The sequence below is a fragment of the Barbatula barbatula genome, assembly GCF_947034865.1.
Source record: "Barbatula barbatula genome assembly, chromosome: 8".
NCBI classification, from domain to species: Eukaryota; Metazoa; Chordata; class Actinopteri; order Cypriniformes; family Nemacheilidae; genus Barbatula; species Barbatula barbatula.
The window spans coordinates 17782023-17805275 of record NC_136771.1 but is presented as its reverse complement, the minus strand read 5'-3'; the positions used below and the strand labels follow the sequence as shown (position 1 = coordinate 17805275).

General features: G+C 37.4%; 1 protein-coding gene across 1 annotated transcript in view; it reads right to left on the bottom strand.

Moving 5' to 3' along the window:
• Positions 1-23253, bottom strand: part of adgrl3.1 (adhesion G protein-coupled receptor L3.1) — an 85535-nt gene that overhangs the window by 36371 nt on the left and 25911 nt on the right. The window contains exons 4-6 of the mRNA XM_079462861.1: positions 18600-18709; positions 13925-13939; positions 10892-11698 (exon numbers count right to left, since the gene is read on the bottom strand). Of these exons, the coding sequence (XP_079318987.1) occupies positions 10892-11698; positions 13925-13939; positions 18600-18709 (932 nt within the window). The remainder of the gene's footprint in view (positions 1-10891; positions 11699-13924; positions 13940-18599; positions 18710-23253) is intronic.

Here is a 23253-nt window from a genome sequence, read left to right as displayed (position 1 = left end):
TTACTTTGGATACAACACACTCATGTAATTCATTAGTTAAATATTAAAGATGCAATCTGTAACCTTTTTGACAAAAATGTGTTAAGCAAGTACATAAAACAGTGCTCCTTACCCCGATAGACATTTATTTTCACAGGAAATTTAAGTTTGACATCATTTTACTTCAACCCATATGAAAGGTATGTAAAGTACCTGCAATTTTATGTTTCAAGCAGAGATAAAGATAGAGAGGAAAGAGTATTCCTCTAAAGAACATTTCAGCGGAAACAACATAAACAAACGTTAAGTGCCCGAAACGTAACTTTTCGGTAGACCTCCTCAAAGAATCACTGAGTAAATAAAAGATTCATACGAATTCATTATATTAATGATATATTAATATAACTTAAATATTAAATACGTTTTTATATTATAAACAAACTTTGAATGGAAATCAACTTCAGGCCAGCGTGTGTTTTCAATGAAAACGTCTATTATGTAAATGCTGCAAGTAATTATTTGAATAGTAATAATAAAAAATGAATTCAAAACATTGACAGTGCAATAGATTCACAGTACTGTGAAAACATTTACAGTATACAAGCAATTGTTCGAGAGCGGCTGCCTGTCAATCAAACAGTGCACATAAACACGAATCACTGTACAAAGACCGGTATCGTTACATTATAAATATTTAATTTTAGTATCAACTTGGTTCCTAAAGCACCAGTATTTTTGACATCCTTAGTTTGACAGACAGTTGCCTACAAATGCTAAAAGAGACATTTAATCTCTCTCTATCTGCCGTTTCAGGGTTGACTGAACGAACCGGGTGCCTGGAGAGTGTGTGTGTAGGTGTGTGTCTTTGTGCCCTGTGCAGCATTTGGGAGTGTTTGTTTTGACAGGCCCAATCCCTGAGTGCAAGGACTTCTGAGAGGTAAAGATAGATGATGTTTAAACGTCATAACTTCCCACTGGGTTTCTATGTTCCTCTCACTCTAACACACAAACACACGCGCACACCTGAGGGCCTGAAACGGGCAAATTTTACATATCCATAGAGTTGTTTATTGTTTTAAAGTGAGATACAAACGGTGTTAAAAGCTCAGGATGTCGCACAGAGGAGTAAACATCCCTTTAAGTCTGAGCTTGAATAAATTTGACGTAAGAGTTCAACAATACACTTGCGTGTGGACAGACAAGTTCTGGTACACGCACAGAGACCAAGTGCAGAAACAGCTTCTCTCTTTTTATGTCCTTTTCTTTCTGTCTGTTTTCCTGTTTCACTGTCTTGCAGTGATCCTGTGGAAAGGGGAGGGATGCTCTTGTTGCCACAACGACTGCTGGAAACAGGGACAGGAGATGAGAGCGAGAAGAGAGCTGGTACCTGAACGAAATAAGCATATTTGTGCTTGTTTTTTGTCAATATTTTCATGAAAGTGCCTAAAATGCCACATGTTGTTTCTGTCTGAGATCGAAAATACAATTGAAGAATCTTGAAGAAACACTGGTTTTCTTTGGTTTCATTAGTTTTCATGTGTAAAATTATGTTAGTTTTATTATATTTATATGAACAATGGCTGCTTATTCCTAGTTGGGCATGAAAACTGAGCACCATGACAAATTGAATGAAAAAATGAATATAAAATGATCAAATCTAAAATTCTGAGTATGATCTCCTTTTACCCCAGTGATGTTAAGTTCAGTATTTTTATTCATTCTATTTTTCAACAATCATTCAAATATTTTCTGAATGTTTTAGAAACAATGTGAATTAATAGTGTTTTTAATGATGAATTGACACTGATTTATTGATGTGAATTGTAAAAAGATTCTTAGATTGTTTTGTGAATTAACAATGATGTTTAAACAATGAACGCAGAATTAACGATGTGAATTGTACATAAATTCTTCAATGTTTTTTATAACTTTGTGAATTAATAATGCTATTTAATAATATATTAACTATAAATTAACAATGAAATACAGCTGAATTAACTACATGAACTGTAAAAAAAATGTTAAATGTTTTTTAGAAACAATGTGAATTAAAATGGTATTTATTCATTAATTTACGACAAATTAACGTCAAATTACAGCTGAATTAACTATGTGAATTGTACAAAAATTCAATGTGAATTAACAATGCTATTTAACAATGAACTGATGATGAATTAATAATAAATTAATGATAGAAAATATATCTATTTTTTAAAAACAGAATTTTAGTATAATTCACATCGTTCTAATTCATATGACTTCACATTTCAAATTAGATCAGGTTTGAAATTAATACAAGTATACATATAAAAAGTATACGTATTTTTTATCTCCTGTTGTGTATCTCCTAATGCCGGTGCCTCCCTACAAGACTCCCCAATATTTACGATTTGCGATCGGTGGCTCTGATGATCTTAAACGGCTCTACTCATTATCTAATCAGATTTTCCTCTGGTATGATGTGTGTTAAGAGTGAATGAACCTGATCGAAAGAACATCAGAGCCACCCGATCGCAAATCGTAAATATTCAACATGTTGAACATTTACCATTAGAAATCCTGACGTGTGGAAACCCCAGGGAACGTGGAAAGAAATGATACCCAATCAAAAACCAGCTGACAGAAGCACAACAACAGTAATCATAAATACTTTAGATGACGCTGCTTGAGCTATTTCTCAACGATAAATAATATCTTTAAAATCACAGTTATATGTACACATATGTTTATATTGAACACATATATAATAAACATACAGTGAAATAATAATAAAACTTGTTCTGAAATCTTGAGGGAATTTGCGAGATTTCCTGTGTTCCATTAATAGTCAGGAAAATCTGTTGATGTGTGGTGTGCTTTCTTCGTTACGGCGCACCACACATTATAGGAGCAAAACGATTAAATCTAGGATTTTTTGACCTCATGTTTGTGGTCTCGCACAGTTAAAACCCTTATAAGATTCAAAAAATCTTATGGTGAGGCCCGGGTTTAAGCAGAGAGATAGACATCTAACATACCAGCTGATCAATAGAGTATTCCTGTTCACAAACAAGCACATATGCACAGACATACAGTACACTTGTCAGTCCCATGCATTAGACACACAAGAGACTCATCCAACATGGGATGCTGCAGATGATCTCCGCACTTCATATTGTCAAGTGTAGGTCAATTCACCGCCCTAGACTACGGCTTATATTGCATGCCCCAGAATAACCTTTCAGCCACCTTTAGTACATGACTACAGTACATACTTTTCGAAAGCAAGTACACCTGAAACATGCACTAACAAAACACTGTGCAATCATTAGGCAGCGTGAGCTCTCATTAGCTGTTGAGAATGAAAGATGGTTCATCTTTCTTAGACTATATCCCACCAGACAGCTCTGGCTTATTAAAGAGATGCACTGATCCAAATATCCTCTCACATCCCCCCCCACCACCACCACCAACCTCTCCTGTGCGGCAAATCTGACTGTGATTTTAAAGGTCCGCTGAGTGAAATGAAAGCACTTCCTTTTTCTATTTCTGTAACTGTCTGTGTGAGGAGCTACTGAGGCAAGACTCAGAGCGCAGCAGAGCATCCTACAGTGACTAATCGCTTGCGCGCACAGGCACGGCACCATCCCTTCCTTTTTGTCACAGAAGCCATTAAATGGCAAACCAACTCTTTCATCGCTCTTCCAAATCTCGCCATCTCTCCTTTCTCTTGGGTGACCGCCGGTCCGCCGTGGCCCTCCGTGTTTCTAGATTGCCATCTCGATGATACAGCCGACTCGAACACAATAGGGGCGCAGATAGAGGGCAACGCGTGTTTCCTAAAGGAAAGGGCGCTTTGATTGGCGGATGATCAAAGGGAATCTTCTGTTCTTGGTCTCAATGGAAAGAAGACTCAATCTTTGGGGTCAAAGGTCACTTATTCTCTATTACGCGACACACCTTAAAAGGCAGCGTGACTCGGAGTGGACTTTCAGAACGGTCTGTTTAGCGCACTGCTGTGCACATACTATAAGAGAGAAGGCGACACATTCTGACTCTTTATCAGACCACAGTCAGGAAATTACTGTGAGAAATCGGCTAATTTTATGTTTGGTCATACCATTCAGGTGTGACCACAACGGCAAATCATCATTTGAGGTTGCTTAACGCAACACAGCCCTGTTAAATACGCTTCAGCCCACACAGAGATTAGAAACAATGTCACCTTGCTGATCAGGACCAATCAGAAGGCAGCGTCATGGCAACCATGGGGGGAATCTGTAATTGATGCATAAGCTGCTGTTTATGATGAGTTAAAAAACGTATACAATTTTAAATACATGTATGCGGACTGAGCGAAAAGAGTGTAGACGGCACTTTCCATGACAAGCGTGTAAAAAGTATGAATATTGCATTAATAATCAGTATTTCCCACAAAAAATATTATTATTTTCTCAACAATCATTTGAATAACAGGGTTGAACATCAAGCTTGATAATGCGTAAAGTAACAACTAATACATGTAATACAACATTTTTGATAGGACTTAAAAGTATAAAAATCTAGACATTTAGAATTTATTGCAATGCATTTTTAACTTTTTAAGAAATATTTATTATGAATATTATTTTTTGCAGCAACAGGCCTGTGTGAAAAGTGTGAGAAACATTATGCTGTTAGATTTCATTTGAGATATTCTTTAAATACCAATTCTAATATAGTTTTAATATAGTTTTCTTTAAAAAATAGAGAGGATCTTTTTTGTTATTTTGATCTGTTTCTACAGGTCTCATTTTCTACAAATAAATGCAAATAGAAACATTATTTTTATTTGAAATTTGGTAAAAAATATTGTTGGTAGTTCACAGAATGAAACAAGAACGATCAGCTTTGAAACAGTCTCTTAATTATTTCCGCAGCTGTATATTATATCTTAATAAATATATATTTGTATTAAACATGAACAAATATTATTCATTATTAAGTTTATAGTTATAACAATTACAATTCATGTCGCATTAGTTGACATCTGATAGTCTAAAAGTATTTACATTAAATAAACATGCTATATGTTTTCGTAATGCTTTAAAAAGTATTTTCTTGAGAGCCAAAAAGGATAGAAGGTCTGAAGCTCAGTGAGGACACGTACGAAGAGCTCATCCTCCTCTTCTCTTCCTCTGTTATCAGCACTATGGTAATAACAGTGTAAGTCCCCTTGGTGAGGTTACCACTGTAATTCTCACTCTTATCAGCTCAGATCTACATGGTGAGATTGCTCTCGGTCAGCAGTCCACGTAAATGTGCCTGTGTACGCACACATGCCTATGTAATAGTACACGAGTCGCGAATGCGCGAGTATCTGTGTGCGTGTGTGTGTTACCGTGCTCTGAAGTGTGTACACAGAAGTGTGAGTGTGAACTTCACTCTATTACTGATTGATCTGTGTGCTAAACTCCCTGCTGGCAAATCCAGGTGCATTCTTGTTCCTGCGGATCGGTTTAAATAAAGTTTTCCCTCTGTGCTGCCTTGTAATTGCCAGTAGAGAGAGTTTTAACCGTATGTAAGACATTCTCTCATTTAATAAAAGCATAGAACAGAAGACTCCACTCCACTAAAGGAGCTCAGAGGCCATTCCACTTAAACTATCCGTCGTGCCTATACCAACATATTACATTAGCATTAGACTTTAAAGCAAACCTGGAAGAGGACGCCGGGTACGAAAGAGAGAGTGTGTTGAGAGCACGCCTTATAGAAAGCAGATTACAGTCATATGTGTTCAATGTGAAGCGCATGTGAGCGCATTTTTTCTACCTCGAGCGAACATGCTTAGCAGAGCAAAACTAATTTAATTTCAATCCATCTTTTTTTTTAAGCGAGCTGTGTGCTGGTGTGTAAATTATGCATGGACTGTTGTGTGAAGGAAAAATAAAAGACAAAGAGTCAAATAAAAAAAGAAACAGAGAAAGTCAGAGACAGTGAAGGAGAGAGGGCTCATAGGCGGGCGGGCGTAATCCCCCTCAATCTATTCATCTTCTCTCTTTATTGTTGCTGTAGGTCTGAATCTTTAAATGTTCTCCCAGCTGACCTGAACGCCACAGCCTTCTCAAGCACTTAAAAGTCTTCCACGAGAAATGCACTCAGCTCAGCATTTGGTCAAGGACACGCAGTGCATAAACAAAGCTTAAAGGAATAGCTCCCTCAAAGATGATTATCCCGTCATCATTTATTCACCTTCATGCCATTTTTTTTCCCGACGCAAAATGAGAAATTCGGAAGAATGTTGATGGTTCCGTTTTTTTTAAAGTGACTTTCCAAAGTAACAAACAAACAGTTAATGTAATAGTTGTCTGAAGCCACGCCAATTTTTTTTTTTATTATTTACAATCTCAACCCAAAAAAAGAGTCAGCGAAGTAAACTAAAGAACTGGAAAAGAGAATAGATTGATCTTCTGAACAGGTTGATTCAGATTAAACGAACTGAATTGAAAGATCCGCTTAGGAACTGACCGGGTAAAGTTCTTCACCAACTCTGATCCAGTCAAAGATCCTCTCGAGTAATAAATATTAATCCTGAGCAAGGTCAGAAGTTAGAAGGTAAATTAAAAGGATCTTAAGACGTTTATAGTGCTGGGGTCACTGTCATTTTATGAAAAGATTTGGAAAGATTCTTCACAAAGGCATACAGGCTTACAATAACACAAGTACCCTGTTAACAAAAAGGCATATGTTGGTTAGGTATGTTTTGAGGCATGATAGCTGGTTTGAGCTGGTTTTAACTGGTCCTGAGCTAGGAGCTAGCTGCTTGGGACCAGTTTAGGACCAACACATGACCAACTTAAACCAGCTCAAACCAGCGCATGACAAGCTCAGACCAGCTTAAACCAGCTCATGACCAGCTAAGGACCAGCTCAAACCAGCTATGGACCAGCTTAAACCAGCTACCTTGCTTCAAAACACCTAACAAGCATGTGCGCTTTTTTTAAACAGGGTAGTGGTCAACCCAGGGGAGGTTCTAGGGTGACAGGAAATACAGGGCTTAGCCCATAGACTTCCATAAATGTGTTCGCATTTCATTTTGCTTCTAAAAACATGTGGAAAACATGAGCCCGCCGATTTCAGAGCTCAACCATGAATTGCGCTCGTTGTGAAGGTTCAGTAAAGGATAGATGGATTTTCAGCACTAATGCGCTAGGAATAAAGAGCGTGCATTTAAAATAACAAACTTGCGCAAAAGACGCAAAATTTAAATGGCCCCCAAGTTATTCATACTGGGCATGGTAATAAAAAAGACTTGGGGCTTCACTGAAAACTTTCGGGGCTTGAGCCCCCTTAGTCTACCCCAGTGCTGCCCTTGGCTCAACCGATGTGTTTTTTTAAAAGGTTGATGCTGATATACATATATGTATGTATATATATATATATATATAACTTGATTTTCAGGTCGTTTCTTGTTATCCCTTCCAGTTTTTGGTTCAGTTCAATGCCTTTGGCCCGTGTTACGTTCCTATTTCAATAGAACCGCACCAGAGTTCATTTGAAAAAGACCCATCTTTTCAACGGTCTCTGTCAGCTTGTTTGGTGCACACCGGAGTCTGGGTGGCAGCGTTCACACTTACACAAATAAACCACACTTACAGAGCAATCGCACCAGAGTTGGTTTTAATTGAACCAAACATGGTATACAGTATATGAACGCACCCTAAATAAACAATTGTGTATTACGTGGCTAGTTAGCAGTATGTAGCTTAGCATTAAAACAGACCTCTCGGGCTAAATATAATCGCATCATTTAAACATCAACGGTCATTTATTTTTACCTCACTGCCTGATATATTACTTTGGTGGTTTATTAATACTCTTTCGTTACTTTATACCTAACAGATGTGAGAGTAAACACATATTTAGTGATTTATCAATTTGGCGTGTTTAAATGAACGGACCCTGATGTTTGTGATTGTAGGCGACCTGAAGAAGCTTTTGATTGTTGTTTCTAAAAACGGACAACCTGCTAAACGTATGTAGCAAGAATATATCTTAAGCTTAATGTTTATTCATCTCTGTCAATACATTTCTGCTTTAAATCCTATATATTGTGTTGTGGTGGTTAATTATTTATGGCATGTACTACAGCATAAATAAAATATAAAATAATGTTGAGTTTTACAATCGTTATACTGTGCTTTATACATATTTGACTAGAGAATTACTCCAATTATGCATACAATTTCATCTTTAAGGCACAGATTACAAATTAAAATTATCATGTCCCAACAACGTCCAATGTTACGTCGTCACGGCGAATATGAGAATCACAAAGGTACGTCGCTGGAATGTTATCATGGTACGTCGCGGCAGAGGATATGGTCCAGGTACGTCGTCACAAAGTAACTGTGTTAGCTGGGCAGGAATTTAAATGTTTTATTTATAATAAAATGTATTTATTTACCATACCATATTTGTATCACCTTCCTTGCCCCATTTAATGTTGTCATTTAACTACAGTGTCAAATGTTGGCTTAACATCCGAGTGTCCATTTTTTAAGAACAAAAAGCTAGCGTGCTATATAGTGGAAGGCAGAACAAAAACATTTGCGGATAAGGAAAATAAGCCAAACATCGGCCCAATATATTGACCACAATAATGACTAGAATTTTACTGGAAGACCACAACTATGTCTAGAAATGAGGGTGTGTCAATAGTGACAGAATTTTCTTTTTTATGATTTCCTTTATAAAACATGTAAGATTCATCAAACATAAATCAAATCATGATAGATTTATCGAACATAAAAGTTAATAAAAAATGGTTGAACCCAAAATAAAAATCACATCTTTCTGTAATAAGCCAACAATGTGTCAGACATCTGTGACTAACAAGAACTAGCTGATCATTTTTTGAAAGAGATGTCAGTGTTTGTGGCAACATGCAAAATAAGCTTTGAAAGCTCTTGTGAGGAGTTATTTAAAAGTCCCCACAATGCACCAGAGCTCTGTGTCTAGAACAATCTCCCCTCCGTCGCACTTCAAAAAGTGCCTGTTGTTGGGTTTGTCTTTTTCACGAGAGAACTGCAGGCGGCATTTGAAATACTAATGAAACCACGATACAATTGAATTAAAACCCGAACTACACAACGCTGGTGTTGTTTTATCAATATTCTCTTTGATATGACCATTAGATGCAGTCTGATCTGCATTAGCTCAGGTAGCGAACAGTCCTGCTCTAACTCCTGAACAAGATCTTTGATGTAGAGTATGCTAATAAAGAAAATGAATGCAGACGGGGTCATTAGCAAGCAGGCACAGACACACATTTGCACCTGGTGTTGTAGTCTATAAATTCTTTAAAGGCTGCTTACGGCTTTGTAGACGAGTTTTGAAAGCAAAGCACTAAAAACTGCGGGACCCAACATTGCTTCCAAGTTTGGTACAGTATCATTGTTGTGTGAGATATTCTGTAATGAACTGACGGTACGGGTCAGAATCTATGCTCAAATGCTCAAAATTGGAACTATTAAGAAGAAAAACACAGACTCTGCTCTGTTCTAATGGAGTGTCAGTATATATGCCCTGGTTAATAACTGTTGCTGTACACTGTAGATAATGATTCGCTCAGCTGCAGTTCAGCTGATCTGGCAAGCGGACAAAAAATGCTCCAACTCTGAATTTGAGGGAGGGATGAAACAAAGTGAAAAATAACACTGCTAATGGACTGTGATTACCCATACAATCACATTTCTCTCCGAAAATGTAAGTCAGGGGGAAAATCCGGACTCCCTTTTACCACTAACATGAATACTTGTATGAGTGAGTGGAAATGACAAGAGACTCTAACTGAGTTTAGCTGTTCAAAGTAGATTTGTGTCTCGCAATCACACAGCAGCACAATAACATTACAGAGTGATATCACTTCAGTATATCGTAAAGCAGCGGTTCAGAGTAACACCCGAAAATACAAATGATTTTATTTACACATGCTCAAATCATCCTAACCCTATAGTCACTCCTTTTTCAGTGGAACGTAAAAGTACTGCAGATATTGTTAAGAAAAATCGTTACGCTTATAGACGGTTTCTTCAGACGCATGCGCCCCAACCCCAAAGTTAACTTTCGTTCTGTGTTTGGTAAAATTATAACAATTTATTTGATATTTAATTTATATTGATATTTTATTGTATTTTGTAATTTGTATTAAATTAAATAAAACTACTCAAAAGTTATTGATTCTTCTGTGGAGGTCTACTGGAAGTTTATTTTGGGCCACATAACGTTTGTTTAGTTGAGTTCATGTTAACAAACGACAGGTCACATGCCAAAACAGACCTGACACTCACCTAAAAAGTAACAAAACGTGGCGATCGGCAAGGTTAGTTTTAGTAAACTATTATATAAAAACATTTCTGTTACTTAAAATCACATGAAATATCGTCTAAATATTATGTAAAATACGAAACAAAAATGTGAAATTTTACCTCCATAATAAACTGAAATAACTGAGTTTGATGCACTACTTTTGATTAAACATAAATAAAAAATAAACAAAAATGGAAACACATTTAATTTATATATCAATATAAAACAGTATATAAAGTGCATAAAAACTGATAAACCGAAATTAAGATGGAAACCTAAAATATAAAATATTAATAAAACCAATTTTTGGGGCAACATTTTTAAAGTTCAAATTTTCATAATACTACAATAAAACTGAAAACTATAATTACTATGGTGACCCATATGGGGAAACATACTATTAGGGTCTGGAATGGTATGATGATGACAAAATAATTGACTGACTTTTATAATTCAACTATATTGGACAGAGCTACAGTATTGTCAAAGAAATTGTCCAACCAAAACATCCAAGATCATAAATACTAACACACTAAGAAACATATGCAGCACAGATTTGTCTTAATTAAAAGAAAAAACTCACCAAAGCCGAGTCTGTTGTCATTATTCCCAAAGTCGAGAGAATAGATGACAACGTGGTAGTTGTTCCACACATAGAGCAAATTGTCGCGGGGGTTGTAGTCGACAGCTGCGATGTACTGGTAGGAATTTGGAAACGGAATATTTAAGTGTGTCTCACGACTCTTCTCTGTGTTATACATGTAGTCAATTTTATTCCCCAACGCTTCGTTATCATCGTCTTCGTAAACACTCTTTACCACGTAGAGGATCCCACAGATCATGAAGGCGTTGGAGGCGGATCGCTTGTCATATGTGGTATCCCATGATCCCTCTACTCGGAGCGTGTACGGGTTGAGCTGACTCACCACGATTCGTCCATTGTTCTGCTCGGTGGCATAAATTACCCAAAGTCCATTTTCGTCCACTGCCAGATCAATGTCTGATTTCCCACCCCAACGGTACGGCGAAGTGTCGTGGTAGTTAGCGTTAGCGATTATTGCCTCACCGCTCTTGATACGAGTTCGCAGGTCGAATTTGACAATGTTGCGCGTACGTTCCTTGTTGAAGAAGAGTGCGCCGTCGAACACCACAAACCCTGTGCCGTCCACCCTATGGGGCAGCTTGTATGTGGTGGTGGGACGACCAGCTATGAAGTCCTCTTTCGATGAGTATTCAGTCAGAGTGTCTGTACGGTAAGGTGTCCAGGGCATATAGTAGATTTTATTGGATGACTGTAAGGGGTCTTTACACCACGACCCTGACTGGTGGTCCGACTCAAAAAGGTGTTCACTCTGGTAAACACCTTTCAATACACCTGGACACAGAAAGACTGAAAGAGAAAGCGGGAGACAGTGAGTCACGGTCACATGACTGAATGCATAAAAACTAATGCTATGGGATGTTCATACGAAGGCAATGATCTGACAGCTCCAGGCTTTGAGCTGGGACAGAAACATCTATTAAACCTTATCTGATGACTAGTAGACCGTTTTACAGTTCATGACTCCTGGAAAATCCCACAGGAGCTTCTGAAAATCCGTCAAACCGAATTTACTAACCCTGAGGAAAACGCACACGCTTTGAGGGTTTATGCGGGCGGCGGTTAAACATTCAGTCGCCACCTTATTATTCGAGGTTCATTAAATATGAAGATGAAAATAATCATCTGTTAAACTTTATGCAAATCAACTTTCATTTATCCCACAGAATTACAATCTGCAGTATTTCATGGACTTTCCCACAACACTGCTGGCAAAAATAGCAAAGATATTTCCTCAGCGTGGGAACATTTTTCTGGGAGTAGTGCAAGTTACAAGTATTGTGAAAAATCAATGAGCAATAAGTAGTTAAGACTGGCTTAAAAACTCAGGTCAGCCACCCTCCACGCAGCAGGACTGTCACCCATATCTTACAAATGTGTGCCTTTGTGACTAAACTGTGTGTGTGTGTGTGAATATCTAAAGTTTTAATTCTTTCTGATTTATACTGATACTCCTGGAACCCATGTACTGTATACTTACACGGTCACACACAAACAGAGAGGATGAAGCACACAAACACTCACACAGAAATTCTGCGATAGCAACGGTCTTTTCCCACCGTTCCTTTCCCAGAATGAGGAACATCCTCATGGGAAGTGTGACTGGTATTTTAACTATTACTGGATGTTTCCTTTTATTGTTGCAGATGTAGAATAATGTCTTAATCCAGGAACTTATCCTAGCCCTAGATGAACTTAAGCAAATTTGTCATTTTTATTTAAACTTGTACAAACTAACATTTGAGTGTACATTTGACTATGAATTGTCTTAAAGAAGTTCCTACTTTCTTATTAGTTGAGCTGCATTCAAAAGCCATAATTTTAAGAAAGCTTGATTTTCACCGAAATCTTCATTTACTCACTCTCAAATCTGTATAAATGTCTTTGTTCTGATGCGCTAAAAATAGGATATTTTGAAGAATGTAGGTAGGCAAACATTTCTGGGGCAATTTTGACAACCATTGTCATTTTTCCTACTATGGTAGTCAATGGTGGTCAAGAACGGTTTGGTTAAAATCCAAACATCAAATATAAAGACATTTATACAGATTCGGAACAACTCAAGGGAGAGTCAATTAGTTTTTATACTTTGGTGAACTGTGCCGTTAACTACTAATATATAAACGTACAGTATATACACACATGACATTGCTTGGGAACCGCAAACAGCCTCCAGTTTGGATAATGAACAATATTACTTGGCAGAAAGAAATGGTTTGCTCCAATAATTGTTAATAATAAATGTAACTCTTTATTATTATTACCAGTGGTGTATTTTGTCATGAGGCTGCTTCCGTCGCTTCATCAAAGCAATAGGCCACTTGAGTCCAAGAATTGATTTTTGTAAGAGTACGGGGTTCAAAGACGACCCCTTATCACAGCTACACAGTCTCTTTTGGCTTACTGGTATATTAACTCACTTTAAGAATATGTTTTCCTTTTAATTACTCATCTCGTATTCACATTAACTGCACACTATAAATGGCATTTTGTTGTTATTGTCCATTTAAGAATTGCTGTGTAATGTGCATGGCATCCTAATAAAACATGGACACCCTGAAACAAAAGAGCTTTTAGATTTGATAACTGTTCACGCGTCATTCCACATTCATTTTAGCTGTGCAGAAAATTAAGCCGTTATTACGTTAAGGCCTGATTGTCTAGATTTGCCCCAGTCCATTTAAAAGGCATAACAGCAAATGCAAGACAGCAATTTCACACCCTGCTTTAAACTGCCACGTCTTTTGGTCAGCACAATTGGCAGTTTGGGTTTAAAACAGTGGCAACACCTTCCTGAACATCTGATACATGGTAAACCACCAGATGCACCAGGAAAGGAGTCTTCGAGAATAATTCAAGGGGTAAAGCTCTGGTCTGGGATCATGTTTCTCCTTCGCATTCCTAATATAAACCATTATGGGCAACTGATCGCCAATCTGTCATTAGTATCAAATAACACCATAACAGCCTGACAGTGAATTACACACTTAAATTACATTAAAGTAATGGACCTACCTCTCTGCTCCACTTCTGCGTTCGCAACAGGGAGGAAGAGAGAGAGAGAGAGAGAGAGAGAGAGAGAGAGACAACAGATTAATGATGCAATATTAAATACTTCACAGTAATTCAATTCCATACGTACATAATGTGCATCATATCTTATAATAATCTTGGGAAAGTACTAAAATGCGCTTCATTTGTACTCTAGAAATTCCATTAAGAACGTGATCATAATTTTTGAAAACAAATGGAGTCCATGACGTTAGACTATCAAGCAGACGAATGAACGCATAAAAACAAACTAGAACGAGAGTTTGTTCCACAAAATTGTCTCATGTGTCTCAAGTGTAATGTAGCGGCCTTTTCCGGCCAACATTCTTAGCAGATGGATAAAAGACATCAGCCTATCGAAACTAAACAAGTTTTACATTTGATTATTTATTTATTTGTGGATTTATAGAAAAAGACCAAGACTGTACATGCGGCACTGCATTCCAGTTTTATCTTTATGCGTGTCGTTTATAAAAGTGTGTATTTTTTAAATGTTAAATAAATATATTCTCCTATCAGAGACAAATATAAATAAGTAAATAAGTGTAGGTTTGTTTCACATATAACTGACAAAGCCCGTACTGTATTCTAGCATTAAGGATGTGATACTTTCTGTAAAAATATTAAATTCTCATAGATTGTATATTTATTACCAATGTATTTGTACATGGGGTTTTTGTTTCAATTTTACAAAACCCCTGATGATTGAGTCCAGACATAAAAAATATCAATCTATGCACAAGCTTTCTATTTAAAAATAAACATTTATGCGTTATTGATGTGACAAAAATACATTTCTTGTAGGATTTCTGTGAATGAAAATGTACGAAACAGAAGCAATTATACACAACAAATAAAGACGAGATTGCTCTTATCTTTATAGAACATCAAATAGTTGTTTTACTAAAATTTTTATGTTCCAATTTAATGAGGATTATTGACTGTTATGGATTTATTCACTTACTTTACTGTGAAAACTATGTTATACATTTTCCTTGCATGTATTAGACACGTAAAATTGCAAAAATTAAAGCGTCGGAACAAAAGATGTATTCTATGTAAAAGCGAATGCTCACCCAGACCTGCCTGAAACGCCTCGTGTAACCGCACCCCCACACATTTATGTCGGTTCTAGGTATGATTTGGCTAAGACCGCCAAAATGTATACGCAAGTAAGGTGGGCGTACCTGTCAGTTCAATTGCTTTGGAACCTGATGTTCCAAATATGGTAAGAGGTGTTACATTTCCATCACACGCTTGCAGTATTCGACCAATCACTACGCAGTGGTTAACTTAATCTGGTTCAATCAGTTGTTTACCGTTTTAGCAAAAGTGGAAGGAAGCTGCACAAGAATGTTCAATAAAACCTGTTTCAACTTATCATTTTTTTATACTCTTGGGTGATGCAAAAATTACACACGCTTTGATGTGCACAGTTTCCAAATACGAAGCCCTTTTCTTGATCATTTATGACAGCCAACATTTAAAGTTTTAAATAAAACTAAAAATTACTGTTCCCTAATCTATATTTGCATATGTGCGTATGTGCGCGTTTCGTCTCTATGAAATATGCATGAGGATGAACCGTTAATGCATCACTCAATAAATAAGCCACCACAAAGGAGGGAGGTCCGTGTGTGCGTGTGTGTTTGTGTGTGTGCACAGATTCCAGAAGATCTGGTGTAGAAGCAATTATGTCTCCCACACGCACCTAGTCAAGTTTCAGTCACATTGTAAAAGGATCAATAACAGATAGTCATTTGCTGTCAGTGCTAATGAATAAAGAACTGGCTGAACTCTAGACCTGCTGGAAGGTTACGACTTCCTCTACTAGTAACCTATCAATCACAAACCAGAAACAACATGACGTATGGGACACAGAATCCTGCGGCATGTTTACAAAAATCATTAAAGGAAGTACAGTATGTAAGGAAGAGAACTATTTCTGAGCCCGTAGCGACAGAATTGCAAAAGAATCTGATACCCCTATACTCAATCCAGTATTGCAATGTCGGGCAGGTTGGGATTCTAACACAGTTAAGAGGGGATGTATCGATATTATTCATTTCGTCGTATCGCAATAGCAAAATTGTCTCAATATTATCGTGGTCACATGACTGTATGAAATGATAGGTCTTCCAGGCCTTTAACAAGGTCCAGCTGATGCAGTTCTTTTATTTTACAAGAGCGAGTTTTAAGTCATTCGATTTATCTCATACTATACCTCAAAGGAACAGTTATGAATAATTTGTAAATCATTGTAATGTTCAATAATTGTTTATTAAACTCTGAAGGCACTTTTTCCCAAGTGTTCATTTGTCTTTTTAAATATCGCATGAAATGTTGTGCCGCAGACATCACATTGAGGAATTATAGTACCGTGAGATATCGTTACATCCCTACAGTTAAGCTAGACTGTATTTACACTTTTCAGTAAAATCGACTTAAATATGTTTTTTCCTAGAAAATGAGATGATTGACAGGACATATTCCAACACTGTGATTTAAAAATGTAAGCGGTTTCCCTCATGAACCCAGTAGTTCATCACGCAGATGTAAGTAGCAGGTACTGTATAAGGGGTGAAGTTTTCTGAGTGTGTAGGTAAAACAGACTTCCCATATTGAGGCCAAAACCAGAAAGGTTGACTGGAGTTCTGCCAATTCCTCCATCACGGGGGAAAAGAGAAAGCCAGAAAAACCCGAAGAAAACATTTGGAACATGTTCCCGAGGGTCTGTAAGGCTGAAGTAATTAAATTACCTGCGTACGTGTGTGTGTGTGTGTGACACTGCGTTCATGTGTGTGACGAAACTTCCCTACCAATTAGTAAAAATGTGTAAACGGCTTTTTCTTTGGAAGCAGATGGTCACAAACACATATGTGTGGACTTAGGAATACTCTAACGTGCTTCTTGACCCCTGCAATTTACGGTCAAAAGGTCAAAGCGAAAGCTATCTGCATCCTGCCAGCGTGTCTCTTTTCTGTCAGTTAGCTCTGCAGAAAATCCTCCCCCCCCCCCCCGTTCTCATCATTTCCACCCATTTGCGACTCTGTGTGTGAACGTGTAGGTGAAACAAAGTGTGCGAGTGTATTCAGTCTTTTCCTGTTGCCAATGCTGCAGTCATACGATACTGATTTATCGTCACCGTTGCCATGGCCACCCCAGATTGGAACACCAACCCCACAGACACTATGAGAACCTAAAACCACATCGCTCAACCCGCAGATGATTGACAGGCTCTTTTCCCCGGTCACGGCATGGGACGAGGCCGGACAACGGATGAACAACACCGGCAAAATGCAAACGTATCACTCATATATATATTTTTTTGTCAGGAGCGAGTTCATGGTGACAAGTCTGGATGAGGTGTCAGGTAGCAATCACTGCACGGAAATGCTGCTCAAAACGCCTCGAGTTTCAAATCTACTTAAAGTGCAAATTTGACAGTGACTCACTGAATAGAAACCTACAGTAACAGATTTAATATGAGTCTCTTATGGAGATATTTTGTCTGGCTGTATTTGGGCAGCGCGATGATGAAGAAAATGCGCTTTGCGATAACTTGTTAATGATACGCTATGCGATACATTAATGCTTTAGGTTTGTAAAATCAATGTACATTTTATTAAAATATTCAATTTTGTTCAAAAATGATATAATTATATGCTTCACATTCCTAACATCATTACAGAAAGTGAACATCCATGTTTTACTGTAGCAGTACATAATAATACTGCTGCTGTATTTCTGAAACCTTGTATCGACATACTTTATGATAAATCATTACGATTAGTCTTCCTTTATGTTTGTCTTAATATCTAAACTGTAAAAATGAATAAAGTCAATAAAGAAAAGTACAGTGTGTATTTCCTGCGAATTTGGAAAGGTACACTTTCAATAAAGACTGATATGATTTGAAAACCATGCAATTCCTATCAAAAGTGACATAAAAACACATTTTAGGATATCAAGAGATGGCCGATCGTCCAAATAAAGTTATAATTTTATATCAGTAAGTCTTAAGCGATATGTCAGTAAATACGCATGTAAACTATACTTAGTATGAAAGAAACATATAGTATTGTTTTTTTACTAGGGGTAAAAAGAACACAGTGCCAGGCATTAGTTGTTAAAACACAATTTAAACATGATATTATATGGGCTGGAATCCGACACATTTTTCTTTATTTATATTATTTTCTGTGTTCATAAACATTATGCTTCAAATGTTGTCGGTAAACTTCAACAAGTATTGAACCAGGATGATTCCTAAGTATAGAACATCCTGCGAACCGTCTAAACTAGTAAAAGGGTTCATAAATGGGATAAATAAAACCTATTTAGGGTGACTTCGTTCCAGTTCACAAAAACAGCTCAATTGTAGAGCACTACAATAGCAATGGGTTCTTAGGAGACATGTACTGATAAAATGTATGCAAACATGTGTACATAATGCAGTGTAAGCCGCTTTGAATGAAGCATCTGCCAAATGCGTATGTAAATATGCAATAATAATTAGCAAGCGCCGCTAATTAGCTGAATTCCCGTAGCTCAACTGGCAGAGCATTGCACTAACAATGCCATCGATTTCCAGGGAATGCACATAACCATAAAATGTATAACGTGTCTGTATACTTACTGTATGGCACACACTCATACTGAACCTCAAGGTATTTGTACGTTCCAGGACATGGGTCAGGAAAAACATCAGGGCCAGCGATGACTGCACACTGAGTTCTGTTGTTACACCTGATAGAGAGAGTGAGAGAGAGAGAGAGAGAGAGAGAGAGAGAGAGAGAGTGAGTGATATATGCAGACAGATAAAGCGAGGCTATTTGTTCATTCGCTATCAATCTAACATTAGGCATATGAACCGTATGTACCCGTTCAATATGTACAATAAAAGTTAATGAGGCTTGAAATACCATTTTCTTCAAATGAAAGGAAAAAGATACATTTACTCAACATCTTCAGTAAAGCTCAGAGTGTGGGAAGATCCCAGCACAGTGTGTGAGACACAGCTCACCGGCCCCCTCCGAGGGGCGCGGGATCCATGCCGTTATTTTAATCAAATGCATATGTAGGTCATGTGTACATGTAGGGATAGAAAACACAGTCCAAGGCAAATTCTGTCACAAATAAAGAAGAAAATGATACACAGGAAGAGGGAAAGGGGGCAGTTTTGACATCCTGCTATGCACAAACACAAAGATGATCAACACATGACACGTGTGGCATATGTCATCATTATTACATGCTATGAATAAACAAATGGACACGCACAACACAACTGACAACTGATGCACAAACACACACGAGAATCTTAAAACTCAGTTATGGAGCATCTCCCTCAACGGGTTACCATGGAAACCTTCCAGTTCAAACCCATGGGGCGGTCTAAAATAGTCAGACACAGAAAGTTTTCAAGCATAGAAAATATTATGATATGACAGTCTGAAGGGCTCAGGTGTGTGTCTGTGTTTTCATTTGTGTGTGTGTGTTTTCTCTATCTTAATTTTAGACAGTGAAACTTAGACAGTTGCATTTGTGTAAAAATATATATACAGGTATGTCGAGTGTGTGTTACAGTTTGCGAGTATGTGTGGGCTCTAATTGCTGTGCTGAGTGAGTGTGACAGACATACTCCCAGAGTGCTGTGGGGCATCTCTGGTTTCCGGGGCGACGGTTCTTGTGTGGCAGTGTGCTGCACTCAGATATGACCAAATTTAGGAGAAGAGAAAAGAAAACGACTGTTTTTTGGGATAAATTTCTTTCGAGGTAAAGATTTGCATTTACAAGACAGCCAACCTCTTTTTATGATGATGTGGAATTAGTAAGAACATTTGAACAGATTGGCCTGGGAAAGTTGCTATTGTGGTTTTTGTGACAAGCATGAGTAAAAGTATGTAGAGTGGGATTCGATCCCATCCTTTAGATATTGATTAAATCATTGAAACAGTCAGTGAGCATACAGAGATGTATGCAGAGAAAAGATTAAGTTTGCAGGGAAAGTGAGGGTTATGTTTATTATAAAAGATTATGATATATGAATATCTTTTAAACGACAGAGGAAAAATCATTTATATTAGACACTCCAATATTTCATAAAAAATATGAATTGTCAGTATTCATTTTATGGTGACTTTAACTGACAGCTCGTGTTCATCTCACACAAGTTTGATGAGGACATGACTGAATGAAGTGTGTGTGAGGTGAAGACAGGAAGTGTGTCACATGATTACATCAGCATCATCTAGACAAACCGTACAGAGACACTGGCTTGAAAAAATATCCACCTGGCTCTGAAGATATGTTAGGGTTTTCTATTTCTATGTGTATGAATAAGGGCTGTCACGATATAAGATTTCCGCCATAACAATATTATTGCACTATTTATGACTATTAAAAAGTATTGAATGAAATAATTGAATGAAATGCATATTTAAATTATGTTCAAATTTGTGTCAATGAATAATACTCCAAATAAATGTGACTCTTCAGGCAAAATATTGAATATTCTAGGTGCTGCAGAGTTTACAATATTAAGATATGTGTAGAATTAAGATGATATCAAAATCGTCGTTTTAAATATCAGGATTATTGACACTACATAGATGTTGTGACTCCCCTAGTATGAATATGCAAATTCTTATTTCACACACAACCACAAAAACAATGACTGAGAATCTTGTACATGTGTGTTTGATGAGGGTCTGAACAAAATTCTCTCCAAGGCCGCAGTTGAACAGCCTTGCATAACATCACACTCCAAAAAGTCATTTTTGCACAGTGGCACTTGTGATCGCTGTTTTTCCGCATCAAATAGGTTTAAGAAGTGCGTCAGAAGTTGGTAATGACGATAAAAATCTAAATATGTCTGTGGATCTCTAGTACAAGAAGTCCTGCAGTCATACCACCATCTGCTCCACATAGCATTCCAGATATCATCAATAGTACAATAAAGTGGACCTAATGTTTACACTTGAAATTCTGCTGCGACCACTGAAATGGTTTCTGTGTTTATGTATTTTGCAAGAGGAAGCTGGAAAAGAGATATCAAAAGACTCGGTTCTTGTTTAAATAGCCAAATGCTTTTAGTTTCTATCGTATACAAATTCATTTCTTTCGCAATCAATTGACGGCTGGGAAAGGAAATAAATAAATAAAGAATAAATTTAGTATGAGCATTCAGATACAAACACAGACAAACCTTACATTTGCAGCATGCTATTGCTAGTCAGTCAGAGACAGGTGGTATTTATAATTTAGGGAGATGGGGACATCTTCAGTCTAGAGAGCATTCTGTTCGACATAAATTTGCATATGTTGAGACGTACGAGATGAGTCATCGGTATTTTTGCTTGTTTTTCTAGAAGAGAAAGACGGCGCATTTTAAGTGCTGTATCTGCTGTAGCACTATAGTGTATGGATTGTAACAAAAGCAGTAAAACTTCAACTATTGTTTTTGGTATTGTTTTGTATCGGTACATGACTTTCCTGAAAATGAAGCAGATTTTAACCCCAAACATTTAATGCTTTACAGTAATAAAACGATTTTCTGTAATGTTTATTTTCATTACTTACTTTTACAAAACAAATGACAATATCCTGATATTTACTGTTCGGACATGATACTATAAAAATTCTGAACACTACAAAAAACACTTTACAAACAAATTCTGTAAAAAAGCGCACATTGTCTTAAAGCCACAATATGGATGAATTCTGTATATAATATCCAAAAATCACTTGCACAGTGTGATCTATTTCACGCAGTTGTGTACTTACATCATCCCAAATGTTCCCAAGAATGTGTAAATCCAGAGAAATTCCTATTTAAAATAATGGTCCGTCCCTTGTCTCCCTTGTATTTGTCGCATATCAGTGACTTAATATCCTCTGCTCCGCACACTACCATCACTTTCCAGTGGTTGAAACTACGGAAAGGAATTTTCTGTAATATTTCCATATATTGTATTTTTTCACCTGTATGTTGAATTTTTCACTGAATTGCATTGTGTTTTAAGGTTAACAGAAATGGATAATATACTAGTTTCTTCCGTCATCTTTAACAGTGTGAACTATACCTACATTTCAATGAAAACAAAATGTTTTTCACTGAATGCACAAGCATCAATTTACAGTAATAAAATATCCACGTTACATTAGAACAAATGAAAACTGTGGGAGAATATGAGGCCTGACAAAACGATCCTGCTTTCACAAAGTCATATTTGATTTATTTGACACAGATTACACGTGTGACGTAACACAAATGATTGAAGATCAAGTATCGTGACCAATCACAGTCTCCCTTTTGTGTTTTAATTTCTGGAACAACTGTTTAGCATGCAGCATGTGATATCAGTTCCATTTTCTCTGCTCTGAATTGCATCAGACCTGCTAGTTGAAATCTCTTTGTGTTATATATTATGTCTGCCAATAGATCTTGGATAAGGGGCTCCCAAACAATCACCTTCCAATTACCTCTTCTCATTGATTAGAGCATTAGCCCGGCATCACACACTCACACACACATTCTGTGAATACATTAGACCAGACTGAGTGAGATGTAAAGGTCAGACAAAATGAGAGAGTGCGAGTGACACACACACACAGAGAGAGAGAGAGAGAGAGAGAGATGAGGTGGAGAATGATAAATGATGTGTGATTCTAGCCACAGCTTCTATAAAAAGCAGCGGAGCAGCACCGAGGAAAAAAGGCGAAATCTTCTCTGTTCTTCCTTTCTGTTTTAATTCCGCTGTGAGAATTAGAAACTGTTGCGTTTGGAGAGCGCCTTGCACATTAGCAGCAGCGAGTTATAAAAACTGAAAAATGTATCTCTTGTGTGTAAATCAGAGAGAGCTGGCAGAGCTGGCAAAGATCAAAATCCAGTCTGGGATGAGGGCGTGCGAATGCGAGCATGTGTTTCAGGTATTGTGTGTGTGTATGAAAGGAGAACTCATAAATGGTAATTTCCTCCACACTGACTCTGGGAATGGTCTATGGCCTTGCTAATTGGATCTTACAGTCTGGTCTGCCCTGAGGCGGTGTGTGTACGAGTTTGTAAGTGTGTGTGGCAGCTGGCCACACACACAGGTGGTATAACAGGCAACCTCGGGGCGGGATATGGGGTTCTTTCTCCCTTACACTTTTCCACAGGCATACATATGCACAAACGCGCGATGGATATAATTATGAATGAGCAAAAAAGATATGTTATTAAATCCAGTTCGAAATTAAACAACTTTGGAATTTTGTGTTTCTGGGCAAGGCGGGACTTTACACGGCGT